The sequence below is a fragment of the Scatophagus argus genome, chromosome 15, assembly GCF_020382885.2.
Source record: "Scatophagus argus isolate fScaArg1 chromosome 15, fScaArg1.pri, whole genome shotgun sequence".
NCBI lineage: Eukaryota > Metazoa > Chordata > Actinopteri > Scatophagidae > Scatophagus > Scatophagus argus.
In genome coordinates, this window is record NC_058507.1 from 8,583,367 (window position 1) to 8,604,169 (window position 20,803).

The 20,803-nt window shown below is 43.6% G+C and overlaps 1 protein-coding gene across 1 annotated transcript in view; it reads right to left on the reverse strand.

Annotated features, from left to right (window-relative positions):
- The window catches only part of hs6st1a (heparan sulfate 6-O-sulfotransferase 1a), a 53,017-nt gene that overhangs the window by 6,268 nt on the left and 25,946 nt on the right, over positions 1–20,803 (reverse strand). Inside the window, exons 2-3 of the mRNA XM_046413215.1 lie at positions 1,748–1,970; positions 476–724 (exon numbers count right to left, since the gene is read on the reverse strand). Coding sequence (XP_046269171.1) covers positions 476–724; positions 1,748–1,970 — 472 coding nt within the window. The remainder of the gene's footprint in view (positions 1–475; positions 725–1,747; positions 1,971–20,803) is intronic.

Sequence of the window (20,803 nt, forward strand, 5' to 3'; positions counted from 1 at the left end):
CCGCTGTGTTTACTCTCCCTTTCTCTCTTTTTCTCATTTTCTACTTCTTTTCTCAGACTATTTTTCACTTCTTTTTGAAATATTTGTTTTATTTCCGACCTGTGAATGAATGTGCTACGGCTGCCATGTTTACTTTCCAAGAGAGATGTTGGCCATAACAAAACTAACCTATGAAAATAAGAAATTTTTACTCTCTAACCTTTTAAAAGAAATGTATGCATACTTATATAATAGACTGAATTATTTAGATTAAATATTATTGTAAGTTTTCCAGAGGTGGAAGAAGCACTCGGATCCCATACCTTAGTAAAAGTACCAATACAACAATGTAAAAACACTAGTTATATTCAAAAAAAGCAACTCAGAAATGTACTTAAATACATTAATTAGTACATTAGTTTCTTTCTACCACTGACTCTCATTGCTGTTGCATGTTTGCTGAATCTCCAAAAGGTGACTGAGCAGCAGCACTGACCGTGGCGTTGTCCAAGTCCACCCCTGCAGCTCGGGTGCTGTTGTACTGCATGAAAGGCCTGATGAAGCGCAACCTGAAGGTCCGTTCAAACAGGAACTGAGTTTTCCTCTGGTACTCTGTCAGACCGAAGAACGCCATGTCTCGTAGATTCTTCTTGGCTGACTCCAGGAGAAGCTGGGCCCTCTTCTTCTCTGGAACCGTGGACATGTTGTAGCAGCCAACAAGGCTCAGATCCGCCAACATACGCACCTGTAGACCGAGGGACAGGAAGTGAAGGAGGCTGTAGAAATCAGTGGATGTTTGTGTCACTGTCGATATATCCATCATTTAGAGATAAAGGATAAATAATACTGAGATGTCAAAATGAAGTTGCTTTTCTTTCAAAGTCCATGATCATTTTACTTTGGCCAAAGTAGTTTTGATTCTGGTGGATTTGCTCCAAAATGAGAGATCACTTCAACACTGAGGGCACTCCGGGGCTGTTGTGCTACAGTACAGGAGCATGGGCTGCATACTGATTTGGATACACAAGAGTACACTGTGAGCACCTCAGCCTGCTGGTCCACCAGGATCACTAAAGTGTGTGCGTGTGTGTGTGTACATGTGTGTGTGCCACATTCATAAGTTATTGGACCCTGAGTAATAACACCCTCAGGCTCAGATGAGATAAGCTGGCCAGCACATTTAGGTGGGAGTCTGAGATAGCTTGAGAAAAGAAGCTGTGAATTTGAGGTGTTTGTGGCCAGCAGGCGAACTCCTGACCACGTATGACTGAATGTGTGTGTGTGCGGGGCTCACATGTGTACAACTCATTTTGGACCTGTCACATATTTTGGACTTGCAGTGAGCCAGAACGTAGGAAATCACTATTCTTTTTTTCTTTAACTCCTTTTGTTAAGCAATCAAAATTTGCTCGATCTTTAAGAAATAAATGCTTTGTTGCTGTCTTTTTTATTTTTTAAAGAAATTTAACAATTTTATTTATATACTTTTCTGCAGAGATATATGTGGGCTTGTATTCATGGTACTAAAAGTCTGGTCAGATGAGGTGGAGGTGATAAACAGCAGCTTCAAGCCCGAAACAAGCCGCTCTTTTAAGGCTTTGCACAAGAGCCAACAAGTAAGATTGAATGGCTGAGGATTTGTGGGCACCTTCCCTCTCTGACTGTACTGGACTGTAACCACAGTGTGACAACCTTGTTACTGCTTTGTTCCATAGCTACTGGTGTGGCTGTGTTGGACTTCATTGCACTGAAAGCTTTGTCTCCGTACCTGTCTGTTGTTGGCCAGGTTGTATGGACAGTCCATGAACTGCTGCAGGGTGCATCCGGACCAGTCCGAGCCCTCGTAGCAGGAGGGCAGCTCCTCAGGAGTGGGGGTTCGTCCATCGCACATGTGCAAGGAGGTTTTCCACGTGGCTCCTCGCTGCACGTGCCGCCATTCGCTGAGGTATCGAGACACCGGGTCCCTCAGCAGAGTAATGTAGTAGAACTTCCTGTTGGGAAAATTTGGAGATACAGCAGAGAGAGAGAGATTTCCTTTGATCAGTCAGTTAAAAAATGAAAAACTTGAGAAAGTAGAAATTAAACCAGCAGCAACCCAACACTCATGTCAGTGTAATTTTATAGGCTTATTTGCTTTTTGTTTTCCTTGGGAGTGAGTCTTTTTTTCTTAATTGCCCAGACCAAGTGAGGAGTCAAAAGTGAGCAAAAAGTGTGATCATGTCTGTTTAAAATCAACTGCACCATGTGTAATTCCCCAGACGCCCATGTGGTGGCACTGTTTACAATACATTACTGCAGCAGTTCATTCTCCATCCACAAAACTCAGCAGGAGGGATTCAACAGACGGAGGTTGTCATACTTAATACCATATTATTTGCATTTACTAGAGGCAGCCCTGTGATGCACAAAAGAAATCTGTGCAGCAGACAGGAAGTCAAACTACAAATGAGCGGAAGGAGGAGGAGGTGGTGAGCGAGAGAGTTGATTTGTCAGGAAGAGGATCTGGTCAGTGTTCAGGCCTCAATGTGCAGGAAAAGAAACTGCTGGCACAAGCACATCTCACTCCGCAACACATATCCTTATTTCTCAGACTCTGAGACACACACACACACACACACACACACACCAAACATCCTTCCTCTCGCCTCACACTCGCACCAAGTCTGCCTCCAAGAGATGACTCACCCTGCATCTGAGATATGGATGGAACTGTGTCTGTGGTGTGTAACATAATGGTGCATAGCACAGTTCAATGTCTCTCCAGAGGGGACACTCCCACCAGACCAAAGACTTTTCCAGGCCTTCGCACTCCAGCTAATTACTGCAGTCTAATCAATCGACACATCCTCATTAGCCGCGCGCACACATGCAACGTGTGCGTGTTCGTGTGAGGCCTGCGGTGAGTCTGGGTGTGATGGTATGGATTTGGCTGTGCAAAAGACAGACGCCGCCAATCAGAAATACGCACACTTACGCACGCCGCCCTCCTCTCCTGGGCTTGCATCACGGCAGAGGAATGTTTGAAGAGAGAATTTTGTGTGCTCGCAGGACTCCACGAAACCCCTGCGTCCCCGGTCCACACAAGCCGCCTCACATATACACACAGACTTTCTGCTTCCATCGCTAAATCTTTGGCTTCACGCTACAAAGCTCACCCGGTGAAAGAAGAGGGGTTGCTGGGTGAACACAAAGCCCCAAGTGTCACACACACAGTAGCAGTGTCTGGATATTAAAAAGAAGTGGCTAAACCCCTCCCCAAATCCAGTGGCAGCGGGGAGATCCTGGACAACAAAACAACTAAACCCTAAATCTAGCAACAGCTGAGGGACGGGGCACATCAAAACAACTAAACTCTAAATCCAGCAGTGGCAAGGAGATCCTGGACAATAAAACAAAAACAACCCCCAAAACCAAATTTCATCTGGGAGATCCTGCACAACAAAACAACCACACCCTGAATGTAGCTGCAGCGTGGAAAGATTCCTGCAAATGAAACAAATCTAGAAGCAGTAGGGGGATCAAGGACAATGAAACGACTAAACCCTAAATCCAGAGGCAGCTGGGAGATCCCAGGCAACGAACCAAACAGACCCTCAATCTGGGGAGAACGAGGGGGATCACTGCCATAGAAACAAGTCTCTAAACTCTAAATCCCATCAACCTAAACCCAAAATCTCATCCCTGATCTAATCAAAAGCAAAGGAGAGGAGAGGCAGAGTCAAACTGGAGCCCGCAGGAGAACAGGGTATGTTATGGAGATTCCTATGATGACATTATCAAGATTCCTAACACTCCCCAGAGTGCAGTGTGTGTTTGTGTGTGAGTGTGTGCAAGAGCCTACTGTGTGTGTGTGTCTTTCTGAGTAAAACTACGCCTATTAAATCAGTGATGACATTTTCCCCCTTTTGGCTTCCATTCCACAGAAGAAACACGGCACTGTTTGGCCCTCGCAATAGTGATGGGAGGAGAGGGAAAGGGTGAAAAACAGACAGAGAGAGAGAGAGAAGAGAGAGAGAGAGAGAGAAGAGAGAGAAGAGAGGGAGAAGGAGAGGAGGGGGCGAAAGAGAATTTCAATTAGTTTTCTAATACTGTGAAAGCAGTGAGGGCCCCGAGCCCAAGTGATTAATCAAAGTTATGGCTCCCGCTATAATGAAGGCTCAGGCATATTACCAGGCAAAATAAATAAATAACATGCACATAAACACACTCGCTCACACACATACACAGAGATGCACACGGGCATACATGCAAACCCAAATAAATGATCTTAAACGGAAAGCCTGCCCGTCGTGTCTGCTGGGTCAGGCAAACTGCAAAACTGGTGCCGTTGAGACTTTCTCGCCTTAAAGCCTAATGATGTCTGGCCGTGTACTCAGATCCCTAGGTAATGATGTTTCAACCCGCACACACACAAACACACACGCAAGCAAAGTCCACTCCTTTTAATGCACACACACACTCACTGCCTCCGAGGCGACAGCACATTACAGCATCTTTTTTTTTCCCCACAGGTGATATTGCTTAAAGTTGAAGCATACATGCACTTGTCAAATTAACTTCAAAGCTAATGCGCTGTGCTCAATCTCCCATCGTCAAGGTTTTAGCACATTGTCCTCTGGCTGAGTGCAGGAATTTGCAGTCTGGGAGCAGCAGCTCTTTCAGACCCACGTTTACGTGTTACACAATCGTCACAAAATCCCCCCCCCCATGACTTCTGTGTTATGTGCAAAGAAAATGGGAGACCACACTCACAAAATAAACTCCAAACTGCATTCATCAGGTGTCACACGTCCACTAATCGGCGAGATCTATCCTGCATTGTAGAGGAAGGCTGATAAACAAAGCAAGTGTTTGGCAGGCAGGGGTACAATGAAGCTCCTTTTATGACCACGTCAATTTTTTCCAGTGCACATCTTGGTGTTTACATGCGCTGTAAATAATTGATACCAGTAATTCTTCACCATTTTCGGTGTGACAATTGTCAAACCTGAAAGGGTAGTAGAATGAAGATCTGCAGCTGCAACCCACAAATTACCAGTTTTGGTCTCCAAAAAGCCATACTGGTTGAAATTTAGTACGCATGCGAGTCAGTGTGAGTTCATGTAAGCTTGCTGAGCGTTATCAAAAGGAAACACAGAGCGCCTGGGCCCATTCTGGTCTCTCAGAGCCCGGGGAAAATGAGCCCTTTGCCTGTTTCCTGTGGGTTACAAATCACCACTTCTTCGACCTCAGTCTTTTCTCTTTAACCTCTCTTCCCTTTCTGTCTAAATCTCTCCCCCCCCTTCTGTCACTTGTCTTCTTTCAGTCTATCTCTCATTCTCGCCTCCCCCTCGTGTAGGCGTGTCTCCGCCAGATTACAATGTGTTCCCGCTTCTAGGAGTTGATTTTGTTAAAGTCTCAAAGCACGACCTCTTGAGGAATGTCTGCAGCCATTTGAGGAATGATGTGTCCGTATGTTAGCTTCGGTGAAAGGTTTGAAAACAGGAGAATAAATGATTATGGTTAGATCTACAATATGACATGCTTGGGTTACCATCTTTGGTTAAAGTTTCACCAAGTTTTTCTGGAAGCTTTCTTCATGTGACAAGAGCAAGAGCAAGAAAAATATCAGAAATGGTTTGTGGCTCTTTTTTGTTTCTCAACTGTGTGTGAAAACATATAGAGGTTTTGCTAAAATACAAGGTCATGGCTCACAGCATGACGTGACACACATCACACACAGACACACGTATGAGCACCCAAACACACAAACGCGGTGACGCCGGCAGGATCCCATCCCATGTCAAGCAGCCATGATTTATTAATAGTTAGCGGATGTTTGTTGAAATCAGATCCGCTCCACAACGCAGCTCTTTCCCACCTCTAAAAATGGACCTGAATTGTTAACAGCTTAAGAGTAAAAAGATGGAAAAAAACATGGCACAGAAGTGAGGAGACACGTTTTCACCTGAAAAATAAAAGCAAGTTCGAAACACCACAAATGCACAGTGAGTTAGCAAAGTGTGCGTCAGTGTGCTTCACGGCCCGTTTATTAAAGAACTAATCCATCACCTGTCACGTTTCACTGGATCCCACACAACGGATGAGATCTGGGTCTGGTTTCAAGAACGAGTTCTCCAGTAAGACGAGAGAATTCGTCAGGCAACTTGCCCTTCATTTCCACTTATTGATTCCACACTGGGTTACTCAAGTGTATTGATGTTTGCTCATTATTGCATCTTGAATGGAATGAATAACGGTGAGTGCTCTTTGTGTAAACAGGTTTACCTCCTTGTATCGTGTTTCCAGACTGTCTTATGTTAAGATGTATTTATTATTGTCATTCCACCACTACAGAGCTGCAGTAATCACTTGATCAACCGAACAATCAAACTTTCTTGTTTTTAAAACTTTATTTGCATTTTTAAAGCAAATATGACAAATATAATGTGATGACTTGCTGTGTTTCTCCATTTCATATCTTAAGCTGAATATCTTTTGGACTGTTTATCAGACAAAATAAGCAGTTAAATGGTGCCATCTTGGGCTTTTTCACCATTTCTGGAAAATTCTGAGCAGTTAAATGATTAACTGAAACAATAATTTGCAGATTTTTGAAAATAATTATTAGTTGCAATCCAGTGTTTAGAAGAACTTAATTTTTGGATATAAATATTTGTCTGTGCCTTACTGAAGGATATTTAATTGATATCTTTAGAGTTTTGTGTAAGTGTTGCATTACTGTAGCTCTACTTAATACATTTTTAATGGAGCTTTTTTTTTTTTAGTCTGCAGGTACTTTTTTTATGGTTTGTTTTGATATTCCTTACCGATTCCTGAAATCAAAATATGGACCTCATGCACTTCTGTCTACTTTATCGACACGTCTGGTGTTTCACACACTGGTGGACTGCAGCTCAAACTCAAAAAAGGTGCTGGGTTTCGTAAAAGAGAGACACAAAGCAGTGAAAAATACATCCACAGCAATATGGCCAGACTTCCAGACTTCTTAATTTATGCACACATTTCTAATTGATGGCTGCTTTGACCGTTGAGGCACGAAGACGAGATTGACGCAGCTGTAAAAGTCTTTCAGGTCGATTTACAGAAATAAGAACTCAAGTCGATTTATAGACAATTTCTTCAATAAATGTGAAAGATTAGCAGCAGTGTCATCTGAAAATGACATCAACGGATAAGCCATTCACTACCGGTTGCCGGTGATCTGCTCCTAACATCAACTAATACGAATCAGCATAGTGGAAAAATTAGTGTTTCTGAAGCTGCGTCTTTGATTTGGGAAAAAAGTAATGTTTGTGGTTTCCTTTGAACTGAGACCAACATTTTCACACAGACCAGAATCAATCAGAACTGCAATCAGATTGAATATCCCAGACCCAACTCTTTCCTCGGTACACGCCACATCAATCTGTTTGTGTTTGTGTGTGTGCATGCGTGTGTGTGTGTGTGTAGTTTAAGGCCCTGGTCTGTGCGCCTCCACTCGGTTCCATGGAATGCGTTAGCTGTAAATGCAGATGATATCAACTGTGTCAGAGAGCGTGTCTGTGTGTGAGCAAGAGAGAGAGAAAGTATATGTGTGTGTGTGTGTGTGTGTGTGTGTGTGTGTGTGTGTGTTCAAAGAAGGTAGAGTGAGCAGCAACATGTCAGGACTCGAATCTCAGCAGACCTTCCTGTTCCTTTTTTTCTGTAATACACGTCATCATGTGGACACTTGAATGTGCATGCACACACGCACGTACACACACACACACACTCAATTGTCATGTTGGATATGTATTAGCCTCATGCATCAGACAATAAACAATCAGACTCCAACAATCAGAGCTGACAGACTTCAGGCTCCAGATAACTGAAAATGGCCCATCTGCATCTCAATCCCTCCGTGAGCAGCACCAATTCGACAGTGACCTCTCAAGACTAAACCTAAGCCTTTGCCCTCCCTCCTACTCCTGTTCTCCTCTCCTCCGCTAACCGTTCATCATCTCATCTCATCCCATGTGTCCTGGGAGTCTTCTGCCCAATAATGATGCATCGAGACAGACAGAAATAGACCCCTCCGGTTCAGACAAGCTCTCGAGGCGTCTTCTCTGCCTGATCCGGCTCACTCTCGTCTCTTTCTCTCTCTCTCTGTTAGTCAATCAATAACAGCCTCAGGACTCAGGCAGCCTGCCTTGGTAGTTTGGACTTTAAACACAGAAGACGCATAAGAGACAAAGTGGAAAAAACAGAGTGAAAGCATAGGGAAAATTGAGAGGAGACAGTGGCGACAGTATTGGAATGAAGGGACACAAAGGGGGGCAGGTTGGAGCGAAGCAGTCGTCCAGGAAGGAGATTGTGGTACAAAATGAGGACACTAGTGGAAAATCTTAGTTAGCTCTCTGCAAAGAGATATCAGACTGTGCCAAGAAGTTATGGTTTCTGAATATTTTCCATTGCAACTGTCCATATTTTCTATATATCACAACATCCTGACTCAGATGTGCAGACGTGCTGATGTGGCTGAGCAATGGGACTCGGACAAGTAGGCCAAGTCTACTCGGCCCTCGTGATGAAATAAAAAAAAAAAGAAAAACATATACAGTATTTAAGACTAGGGCTGCAACTAATGAAACCCAAAAGATATTTAAAACATATGTCATAGGATCTATACGGAAAAGAAAAGCAGAGAATTCTCACTTTTAAGAAGCTGGGAGCCTGGGAACGTTTGACATTTTACTAGAAAAAAAAATAACAGAAACTATTAATAAATCATCAAAATTGTTCTTTGAGCTCTAATCACAGCATTGACAGCAAATTATTAACCAATTCTGCTAATGGTTGAAATCATTTATGATGGTTACATTATGAAATGTGACTATTTGCTGCATTTGTCCTTTTTTCCTAAAATCTTTGGGGCTTTAGTCAAAAAAAGAAACTTGCCCTGTTGGGTTCAGAAAAAAAAGGATTTTGCAGAGGAAATGATTAACTGATCATTTTTTTCTTTTTTATTTTAAAAAGGGAAGTATTAAGTGAAAATGAAAACAATTTTTAGCTGCTGTCCTGCAATCATGTCATTTCCAGTCAGCGTACAGATCATAAAAACATGATAAATTAATTCATCAGTCTATACAAATACCAGAAAATAGTGAAGTCAAAAAGATTTCTATAATCTTGGACTATGAAAGACAGAAAATTTCTCAGTGTTTGGACTCTAATTGTGTCAAGTCTAGATTTAAAGTGCACCAAGCCGGGCTAAATCGAGCTAAGACCCAATAAGAAACCTTCTTATGGTGACTTATGGTGATGTCTTCAGCAACAGTCCCAGGGAGCCAATTAATTGGGTCAAGTAGTGACAACATTTCAGAACCCCTGTAGTCACTATCAGAGTATTCAGGCGAGCTTCTCTCTGCATGCAAGGTGTTCTTCGCAAACACATGCGAGATGGCAATGCAGGCGAGGGGTTGCCGTGTGACTGTAACTAAAGGAGCGTGTGAAAACTTAGCTTATGTCACGAGGTGCAAAATAACGCACGGGTCACTGCATATCGGCACAAAAACGCTGCATCCTTTCTGTGATCACTGGGCAAAGAAAAGGAGCAAGCGAGGAGATAAATGCCTCAGACAGGCGTGCAGCCCACAGCTCAAGTTAGACGCTACATTGCAGGAAACGGCCAAAAACAAAGAGCAGGCGGTGGAGGGGGGGGGGGACGACAGAGGAGGGAATCCCCTGAGTGCAAAACTATGTTCAGCAGGAATGTACCGCCGCCTGTTCGCTCATGTAACTTGACTGGCAACAGCCCAGAGAGCTGTCTGACACAGACAGAGAGGGAGCGAGAGAGATGTGGAGAAAATAAGATGGATTTGGTGAGAGGGAGACGGGTGGAGGACAAGACGAGTTGCACAAGTAACCGGAGATCATTTCTCATGTTTTCACAATTTTAAGTTATGTATCCCAGATAGTATTAGATGATATGACGACATAAGATAAACAGCTAGGAGGTGCACATTTTTCATCCGTCAGGGATTTTACAACAGCATTCATAGCAACGTCCCTTTGCTGTTAATATTTCTGAAAGGATGAGTCCACTGTTGGCAAAACTGCAAAGCAATGAACAGGAATGATTTGCGTCAATACTCGATTTTTATTGAATTTCTGTTTCTATTTCTATTTCTCAGTGGTAATTATTTCAGTTATTTAACATTCTGGACTGGCAGAAAAAAAAACATTCTTGTCTAATACTTTCTGCAGGTTTACAATTTATGCAAAGTTACAATAAAACAGGTGGAATCATCAGATAATCATATATGACAAACAAAAGTCACATTTCAGAAGCTGGAATCAGCACGTTCAGTATTTCTGCTTGGAACAATAAAACTAAATATGAACGTAGCTGCGGATTAATTTTCTGTTAATTTTTCTGGCTTCAATTGATTAATTGGCTACTTGGCAAATGGTCAATCAGCGTTTTGTTCCTGATTTTTACATCAATGTGATGAAGTACCTTGTTATGACAAGTATTTCATTTGCTCAATCAACCAAAGCAGACATTTCTGTTAAACATTTCATTCAAGCACATAATTTACTGTATCCTATTTGTACATTGTGCCATATGAAAGTGTATCCATATCACCCACTCCTACACTGCAATATAAAATATGAACTTCCTGTATTGGATGCCACTGTGACTCAAACAAGGTTAAAGTTTGACAAAGTGGATCATCTCAGCTACAGGAGAAGAAAATTCATCCTCCCAAAAATCTCAGGTGTTAAGCCAAATCGTGACAAATAACTCCAGATTAGTTGCAAGGTTCGCCTTTGGGTTGTGGCTGCATCCCAAAGTAATAAAGAAGTGATTATTAACTGATTTTTGCACTTAATGACCTCAGTGTTTAAACTGTGAAAACAGGACTCTCAGCAGCTTTGAGAAATACTGTACAGAAACAAAGTGAAAATGTACGCCAAGCTGCAATAAAAGGAAAAAAAAAATCTGATAAAACAATCTGTTGTAGTTTGTTGCTGAAGCCAAGGCAAATAATTATGATTACGAGTGTGAACACAGTAGTAAGAAAAATACAGTAATCAGAGTCCTTTTTCATGATCATGCAGCCATAAAGGAGAAGGGGAATGTGAGCCAGAAAGCAAGAGGAATGGATGCAGAGCTTTAGGTTGTTCAAGGTAATACAAAACAACCCAATGGCCCTGTGTGTGTGTGTGTGTGTGTGTGTGCTGAAATTCCCCTCTATCTCGTGTCATATTCATATGCCTCCTGATACTGAGGTCAAAGCAATCACTTTGCTAATACGCTGACATACGGACACGCTACACTCGCATTATCCCACCCAATTCCACACATACACACACACACACTTGCACAGTATGACATAATCCTTGCTCTATGGTGATGTCATATTATTGATATGTCCCAACAGGAGAGAGACAGGGTGAGGGAGGAGGAGGAAGGAGAGAAGGAGGAGACTTGATGCGGAGTTTGGGGGGCAATTAAAAGGCTGGGTAACGAGGCTAATGAGTAGACAGGTGGCCCATTACAGGAGCACACACACACTCATTAACACACTCGTACACAACTCATACAGAGAAAACCTCCCCTCTGGCTGGGATTAGTGTGTGCTCATGTGTGTGTGTGTGTGTGTGCGTGTGAGGACCCCCCCTTCCCCCATTAATCTGTCGTCACATACAAGAAAGGAGGCAACAGGGTGTTTCTGTGCATTGTCTGTTTGTGTGTGTGTGTGTGCAACTGGAGGAGAGAGTGTGAAATTGGAGTGATAAGGCAGTTAACATTCAAACTCACCACCTGCCCTGTGCAACCCCACCAACACACACAGATATAAACATACACACTTTAACATTTAGTTCTTTCACTCTGCTCTTGCCTTTCTACTACTGCGCTATACCTCCTGTGTGTGCAGCGTGAAAAAGACGGCATTTGCTTGTGTAAATAAACAGAATAATTAGACATTGCTGAGCTAGTAGTGACGGTGAATAGTGTGTGTGTGTGTGTGTGTGTGTGTGTGTGTCAAAGAAGGACAGAAAAAGACAGGAGGCAGAAGCAAGACAAGAAAGGTCTTTGAAGGTAGCGTCAATTGTTTGGCCAGGAAAGGGGGGAAAAACAGACTGCTGATGTGGCTGTAATTACACAGACATAGGTGTGGTGATGCTTCACATTTACCCCAAGAGCTCAGTAGATGTACACACAAACAAACACAAAACAGCAGAGTCACATGAGGATAACTCCATCTTCTGGGTATCCTTGAAAAGTAAAAGCAAGAGGATAAAAAAAGGCGGGGGGAAAAATCCCTTAGGTACGTTGAAAGATTCTCCAGCAACCAAGACACAAAAAAAGCAGAGAGAGTCCAGGTGAGAAAGAGACGGAGTGGGAGAGAAATGGGGAAAAAAAAAAAAGATGAGAGGTGGTGGAAGTTGAGGGGGGAGAGCCGAGGGCTAGAACAGCCCGGTGATATTTGCAGAGATACATCTACATATCAATGGGGCTTGTATGGGTAATGGTGATAATTATCTTTTGATGGAGAGGGGGAAAGAGGGGAGATGTGGGGGGACAGCCAGGAGGTCGGTCAGTGAGTCAGTCAGCCAGGCCTGGAGACAGGCCTGAGGCTGGATTTACACTCTCCAATCCAGGAACCATAACCTCACCCTGGGGAACAGGAAGGGGACAATTGGCTCTTTAAGAATGGAGGGAAAAGTGTGAAGGGAGAGAGGAGTGTGTGAGTGTGGTGGGGGGTGTTACATACAAGTCATGTATGCATGTGCGTGCGTGCATGTGTGAGTCTGGGTAAGGGGTCCTCCAAGCCCAATTAAGCCTGACTGCATGTCGGAGGGCTGTGCCAAACATGCCCCACCTGTTTAGAGAGGGCCAAGGGGCTAATGAGCACTGCCTGGAGGGGGAATAGCATGTGGGAGAAAGAGTGGAAAAAGGAAGAGAAAATTCCATGGAATTCAAAAATAAGGATGACATTCCCTACTTTTTGTCCCCCTGCCTTCTCTCTCATTATGCAGCCGCAACTCAGAGACACAACGTCGGAGGGATTTCGCAGCTAAAATTAGCTTTTGTTATCATATGTGGTACAGGCTAGATACATGTGACAGGGCGGTGCACACACACCCACACGCACACACACACAGAGCCTCCAATCAGTCAGACAAAAACAAGCAGTCAACAAAATTAAAACCAGAAACGGGTGGAGAGGCAGGAGAACAGGAGGAAGGGGGCATAATGAAATAATAAGAGCCACATATTGTGCAACAGGAGCAACAACAGTTTTTGAGACACAACGCCTCTGTGGTATGTGTGTGTGTGTATAAGTGTGTCTGAGCTTGGGTGAAAGAAGCCCATTGTCTGACAGCAAAACTCAAGCTCACAGCCAGGAATGAGCTGCAAGGCTGTGGCATCCTTTCTTCCCTTTATCCTTTCTTCTGTCCTCATTTACTCTTTCCTAGATTCAGCTCAACGCCTAGACTCGATTCCTTCTGAGAGGACTAAAACTACCAAGATAGAACATGTTAGAAATGGTGAGCTTTAGAGGTGCTCTTAGGTAGATTACCTCTGGACAGAGCGAGGCTAGCAGTTTCCCCTTATTTTCAGTGTATGTGCTAAGCTAAGCTAACCAGCTGTACTGAAATGATAGCAGGATCGATCAAAAGTGGCGTTGACCTTGTCAACGAACTCTTGTCAAGAAAGCGAATGAGCGAGTCAAGTCCAGTACTAAATAAAAATGTAATAAATTCTTCTTCATATAGCCCAGTTTAACACATCACAGAATGGCTGAAAGGGCTTTCGAATCTGGACAGCTTACAACAACCTCCGTCCTTAGACGACGTGTAATTCTAATAAGGACCCTGAGACTGCAAAGGAGACTTCCCAAAGTATTGCACTGTTCCTTTAATTATTAACTTCAAAACAAACTAACATACAGGTGACCAGAGCAGTGAGAGGGAACTAACTGCTTTATTTGATTTTTTTACACTCCACCAACACACACACACACAGACACACACACACACAATGAACTGGCAGCTGCTAACCCGGAGATTAAGGCCAGCGCGACAGACGTGATCTCAGGCTACATCTGTGGCAGACAGAGAAAGAGAGCAGAACAAACAAATGCAGAGTAACATGCAGCTAACATACACTGAGCAGCAAATTGTTAGTAGCAAGTGGAGACGAAAAAAAAAAAGAGGAAGAAAAGCAGCGAAGCCACGCACCATCTGTTGGGTCCATATTGACTGTGAATTCAGAGATTCAATAGGCCGTTAAATTCAATATAAAGGGCGGCGGAGAACAGGTAGAAATGTTGTTATCAAACTACCTTTTGATAAAAATTAGAAGATGTTTGACTGCAGATGGATGCGAAGTCCCTGCACTCTTTTAAGGCTCCTCTCTTTGGCTGAAAAGAAGAAAGGGATTGACACACACACACACACAAAAAAAAAAAAGCAGATGTGTTTGTGTTTGATGCAAACAGGCTTTTAGTAAGAAGAACCTGGCCTTTGGTCATAGCTCAAATTGAATTAGATCTCCATTTAGCCTGCCACAAACAGCGCTGCTCCGCTGGGCGCCCGTGTTCTGCTCTGCTCTCAGTTCTCTCATCTCTCTCTTCTTCTGTCCTCCTTAAACCATCACGAATGACACCGAAAATAATTGAAAAGCCCGCTCAGCCCTCCGCCACAAAACTTCTAACCTGCTTTTCAAGAAAGGCACAGGAAAAGGGAGGGAGTGAGAGATGGAAGGGAGACTGAAAGTGAAAAAGAGAAAGTGAGGAAGAGAAGGGAGATTTTTTTTGGGGGGGGGGTTTATTGATATGACAACTTGATTTTCTGGGCTGTGGCATGAGGCAGCTTAAGAGGGCATCCCTCTACAATAAGGCTTGCGACATCCAGCCTCTTCAGCTCTTCATCCCCCACCCCGTGTGTGTGTGTGTGTGTGTGTGTGTGTGTGTGTGATTGTGAGCTAGCACATGTGTGCCTCTAAGTACATGTGTTTTTCACTGTGTTTGTGTGTGTGTGTATGCATATTCCTAAAGTTGTGGGGAAAAAAAATTTGTTTACACAGTCACACTGTGAGGACCCACCTTATTTACGGGGACAAAATGCAAGTCCCCACAATGTAAATCAATAGATAATAGGGTGAAGACTTGCTTTAAGGGTAGGATAAGGTTAGGGTCAGATTAAGGTAAGGGTTAGGATCAGGCAAGTAATGTTTATTGTTATAGTTAGGTGATGGTTAAACCTCCAGGAAATGAATGTAAGACCACGTAATGTCCCCAAAAGTGATGGAAAAACGACTCTGTGTGTGTGTGTGTGTGTGTGTGTGTGTGTGTGTCCATCCCAGGCAGACTCTCCCCTGAGCTTCCAATCTGGGATCACATGCGGGGGAATGTGAAGTTGGAGCAGCTGTCGGCCTGGCAACGCTTCTCGCCAACCAAGCAGGATAGAAACTTACCAAGCATCAGCACCCCGACATTCAACACAGCAGAGGACAGGCTACATGCAGGGTATCTGTGTGTGTGTGTGTGTGTGTGTGTGTGTGTGTGTGTGTGTGTGTGTGTGTGTGTGTGTGTGTGAGAGAGAGAGAGAGAGACACACACACAGACGTACTGAATGCTTCAATAAGCATTCGTGTTGTCAGAACCTATTAGGCATTTAGCTGAAGACCCCACCCAGAATTATTTAGTCAAAATTTAAAAGCAGAATAAATGTAATTGTGGGTATTTGGAGCATTTTAACATCAATAAATCTGCGCTAAATTAATTTTGAGGTTGGCACCCTGTAACTGCATCTACAGTGACTTTCACAATTTGTGCCACCTGGTTGGATTTGGCATGAAATCTACTTGTTCGCCTCATAGAACTAAACTGGCATAAGGCTGCTGTTCTTCCCCCACAAACTGTGCACGAGCTTTGGGATTTTCACGAAACAGAAGACGAACGAAACAAAAAGACAACAAGGAAAGGCTGATGGGAAAAAACACATATCACAGCTGACATGTTGATCTTGTCCACTAAAATGAAAGTAAACAGAGGCCAGGGGTCAAAGCCAGAGTGCTCCTCTGAGAGAGAGAAATATTAAAACAAAGTCAAGAAATATTCCCTTTAATGGTCGTGTGTAATAGACTTGTCTTTAGTATGGAAATAAAAAGTTTTTCTTTAAAGACAGGAACAAGATCAGGCGAATATAGGGTAAAGGGTGTAGCATGTGTTTGTATGAGGTAATGGAAGTCTTTACATCTGCGAAATTAGTTCCTCAAAAAAAAAAAAAAAAAAGGAACGTTTTGCCTTATTAGCAAACCATGGAGAATTTCCAGTTTATTATAAAAGGGTCCTACTTTCACTGTTTCAGCCACGAGTCATCAAGTCAACAAAAATAACATTTCACTCATCAGATTAACTACAGAGATCTGGGAACACAGTAACAAACACAAGCTATCAAGCTATAAAGAAATCCCATGATTGGTCAAATCTATTTGGAGGCAAATAGTAAATTTAAGAACACAGAACTTTCCCTGCTGCTCTGATTATCGGCTGATGTCACTTTGCATACAATGACTGAGTGAGTCACGATGGTGAGCCAGCATGCACGATATCAGGAACCTGGGATGAGCTCACCCAAATGGTTAATTAATTATATCTGCGAGGTTCCTGCCACAACAAGTCAAAATGTCGCATTCAATGTCACACGTGTGCCTGCACTTGATTTGAGCGGGTTTCCTGCCTTTGCTGATTGACTTACTGGTTCGTTTCTAATTTTGCTGTACTTTACTTGTGCAGTGGAATTTTATTGTTGATTTGTTGTATGCGTTTGTCCCTTTCGCTTTTGCCTCAAATGACAAGCATGATTACAGCCTGCCTGACTTGTCTGACCTGTCTGGCGTAACGTCGATGTGTACCTCAGAGCTCGGCGGTTATTTGTGGTATGAATGATTGCCAAAACGATATAAAGCCGTGTTGCATTAAACTGTACTATTCTTGAAGTATTGCTCCTCAACAAGGCTAACAATAGAAGATGACGTCTCCTCGGAAGATATCACAGATAGTTTGGGTGGAGGCTGATAAGTAATTAAGTTCATGTGCCCGTCCAGAAGAAACAAGTAGTGACAAGCAACATACACGCACACGGGCGAACACACACACAAGTAAAGGGGAGAGAGTGAATCCATGAGAATCCCAAACAAATCCTTAGATCAGATGCTGTGGTAGGGCGTGTGTGAGTGTGTGGGTGGGGGGATAGAGGGTAGACTGTGTGTGAGGACTTTGTCTAAAGGTCAGAGTAAGAGTGTGCATGTTCATGTGCAGGTCACTAGAGAGAGTTTATTATGGCTAAAGCTCACAAGAGACCATGTGCCAGGGGAACAATACACTATGCAAATGAAGTTCCTCCATATGGCGAGAGTCAACTGAGCATTCAAAACAGACACACACACACACACACGCACACAGAAACATGATGACATTGAAGAGCCAAGTGCTTTCCCTCATTTTCATGCTAAATCTACAAAGCCTTGTAACAAGCCCTCTCTACACAGTCTAAAATGAAGGGGGAAAAGAGACGAGAGGAAAACAGAGTGAGAGCACAGAACAAGAGATGGATATGGAGGAAGAGGCAGACGCTCAATAGAGGAAATAAGAGAAACCAGCCAACGCCGTCTTCTGCTCTTACTTATTAGCATTCAGTAGGAACTGGAGGAAACAGTTAGCAGTCGGGCCCTTATCAGAGCCTGCCTGCATACCTCCCACACTGGGTCATTGTGCTGAAAGCTCGTCGTGTCTTTTTCCTATGTCTTCCCACTGCCTATTATCTGTTAATCCACCCACACTGGTTCATCCCCGTGTAACAGGAAACATTACGAACTGCCGAAAAAAAGATCGACCGCGAGACACGTGGGGAAGGCTAATCGCCCAGAAGCCTGCAGGACATGTCTGTTCATCTAGCCTACGCCGTGTCGTCTTCCCTGACAGCGGAGCCGGTCTACCTACGCAACGCTTTGCACACCGACCCCAAGAGTTCACAACCTGTCCCCGGGGGATTGACAGCAGGACATAGGGAAAAGGAAGAAATATCAGGGACTGGAGGAGTAAAACAAATAGACTTCTGTACTGTGGTCAGACAGGGCTCGGCACTGAGGACGTGCACGAAAGACCTGCTGCTGTAAAAGAGGGATTTCCCCAACCCTGTACTTTACTTTACAGCAGTTAACCTCCAATGTACTATCAACAGCTGGCACGGGCTTCAAACTTACAAACATAAATCCTTGTAAAAAGTAAATAAAACCATCTGTAAAAATGGGAGGTAGCCACTTCTGCCCAGCTGGGGGTTAAGTTCCTTTTTAAACTTTTGCCCCCTGATGGTCATACAGCAGAGAATGTTCCACTGGAATGTGTGTGTGGATCTGGGTACTCTGTGTGTGTGTTGGAAAGGAAAAGGTAAGCAGTGGTGGAATGATGATCCTGTGATTTCCCCCGGGGCCACATCTGCCCTCGCCGATCAGGCCGCCTCTAAAAAGCCCCATCCAACATTCCTGGAGAATTCCGCCAGCATTCATCACTTGCTTCAGGACCCCTCCTTAAAAAACCTCCCACACGTCCCTCCCGTGTGCGCCTCTCCCTCTCCATATCCACTAAAAATCTCTGAAGCTGGATCCAGAAATGTCCTGAATGTCTGCTGTGAGCCTTACCAGACCCACAGCATGCTACCCCCCCACCTCCCTGCTGCACCGAGGTCATTGTTCATCCTCCTCCAGTCATTCGTCATCTATCGCTCACTCCATCCCTTCTCTCTTTTCCCTGCACCTCTGCAGGGATTTGCATTTCTATAATAGAGGCATCTGCATGTCCCACTAACTCCTGGAACAGCTGGAGCTGGGATGCGTGCAGGACACTGGCCATTATGTGTGTGTGTGTGTGGCTGGATGTGTGATCGGGCATGCACAGATGCAACATCTGTGCTCAGAGGAGCAATGGGACATGATTTTGCAAGCACCAAGCCTGCAATATCTGTCATACTCTGACATGTCAACGCGTCCAACTGTACACACACATGTGCACGCCGGCCGAGGACGGCGGTGCTCAGACATGCCAACACCCACCAAACACGGCAGCAGCTCCGTTTATTCGTTTATTTTTAAATCACACGCCATAAATCACACATCTTCTAATTGTCCCCGACGTCCCTGGTCTCTGACAATCTGCTCCTTGACAACCAGCCCGTATAACTGACGGATGATGCCGTCAACAATCGTCTTCCTGGGTAACCGGGGTGTTTATCAGGGCCCTCTATCCCTTCTGGAGTGGTGTCTGCTTGGCAAACCCCTGAAAGTTTGATAAGGTGAAGGTTGGCCTAAAGCTCCACATTTAGCCGCTGCTGTCAAGCTCTGATTTAGCACCGTAGGTAATTACAGAGTCACAATGAAGCAGGCAGGGACTGCGTTAGGGGTGTGAGATGGGAAGGTGGTGGTGGTGGTGGTAGGCTAAATTATGCTGAACAGCACTGCAGTGATATCCCCCTTTGCTGTTGAAACAATGCATCGCAGCCAACCACTTTTCATTGAGACAGCGGCATCAAGGCAAGAATAATGGATCCTTGCAGAGACCTCAGCTCGATAGTCGGAGAAACAAAGCTCTCATTGTAATCTCAGACTCTCTCCCTCCTCTCGTGCATTCATCCCAGTGTTAATCCTTTTCACATTACTCTGACTCTACTGTAGATCATTAGAGGAGGAGAATTAGAATTCTACTGTAGATTTCTAATCTGCTCCATTTCATTCTGCTCCCATGTTCAATCAGCAGTTGGCAGCAGAATTAAGAAAACACAAGGAATCTATAAAGAAGTTCAACACAGATGTTCAGTGGAAACAAACCCTAGCTGAGTTCTGTGTTGTGTCAAATATCACCCTGTACCTCACCGTATCGCTCAGTATTATTCTGAAGCAATGAAGCCTGCTGGAATTGGATATTTAGTTTCTCAGGTTAACATCTCAGACTGCACTAGGTTGAAGAAACAGAGGCTGACAAAAGAACATCACAACTCTTCTTCTTCTGTAGTGGTTAAAACCCCTCACATTTACAATCATTATTCAAAAAATGAAATTTGTTTGGTCAGTTGTGCTATCCAAACAATCCACAAAAGGAACCACACCAGAGAACAGCTACTAATCACCGTTTTCTCAATATATGCTTTCATTTTGAATGATAACGGTGCCACAATTATACTCTCTCAGGCAGTCTGGAGTGTGCGTCATCGATTTCTAAAGAATTACCAAGCAGTACGCTTTCACATCGATTCATTGTGTGATAAGCGAAAATTTAAAAAGGTCAGAAAAACATTCTAAATTACAACCCCTTCTATAATATATTATATATATATTATCTTTAAATTGTGTTTAAATTCAAAATAGATTTTTATTTCATGTAGGATCAAAGTGCAATGCTCAGGCTTCAAGATTAAAAGTATGGATTTCCCATCAACCCCATCAAAACAAACTACGTGGCAGGCTTTGGAATCCATCTCCAATTATCGCTCCCATTGTGTGGCTCTGACGTAAAGTCTGTGACTTTTCCAGTTCTACACATTCATAGGACAAGTAAATAAATCTCCCAGTGATGGAATTGATCTCATGTGACAGCTGGAGGTCTATATGGTGGACAGCTTGACCGCAGAGTTTAAAAAAAAAAAAGAAAAAAAAAAGTGAGTGACCACAGATACAAAGCTACAGGATGCTATTGACTCACAGATCCATAGCCACTGGACTGGAACTGGCCTTTAGGGGAAAAAGGCCAGCTGGAAAAATAGATGGAGGGGAATGTGATGTGTGTCATCT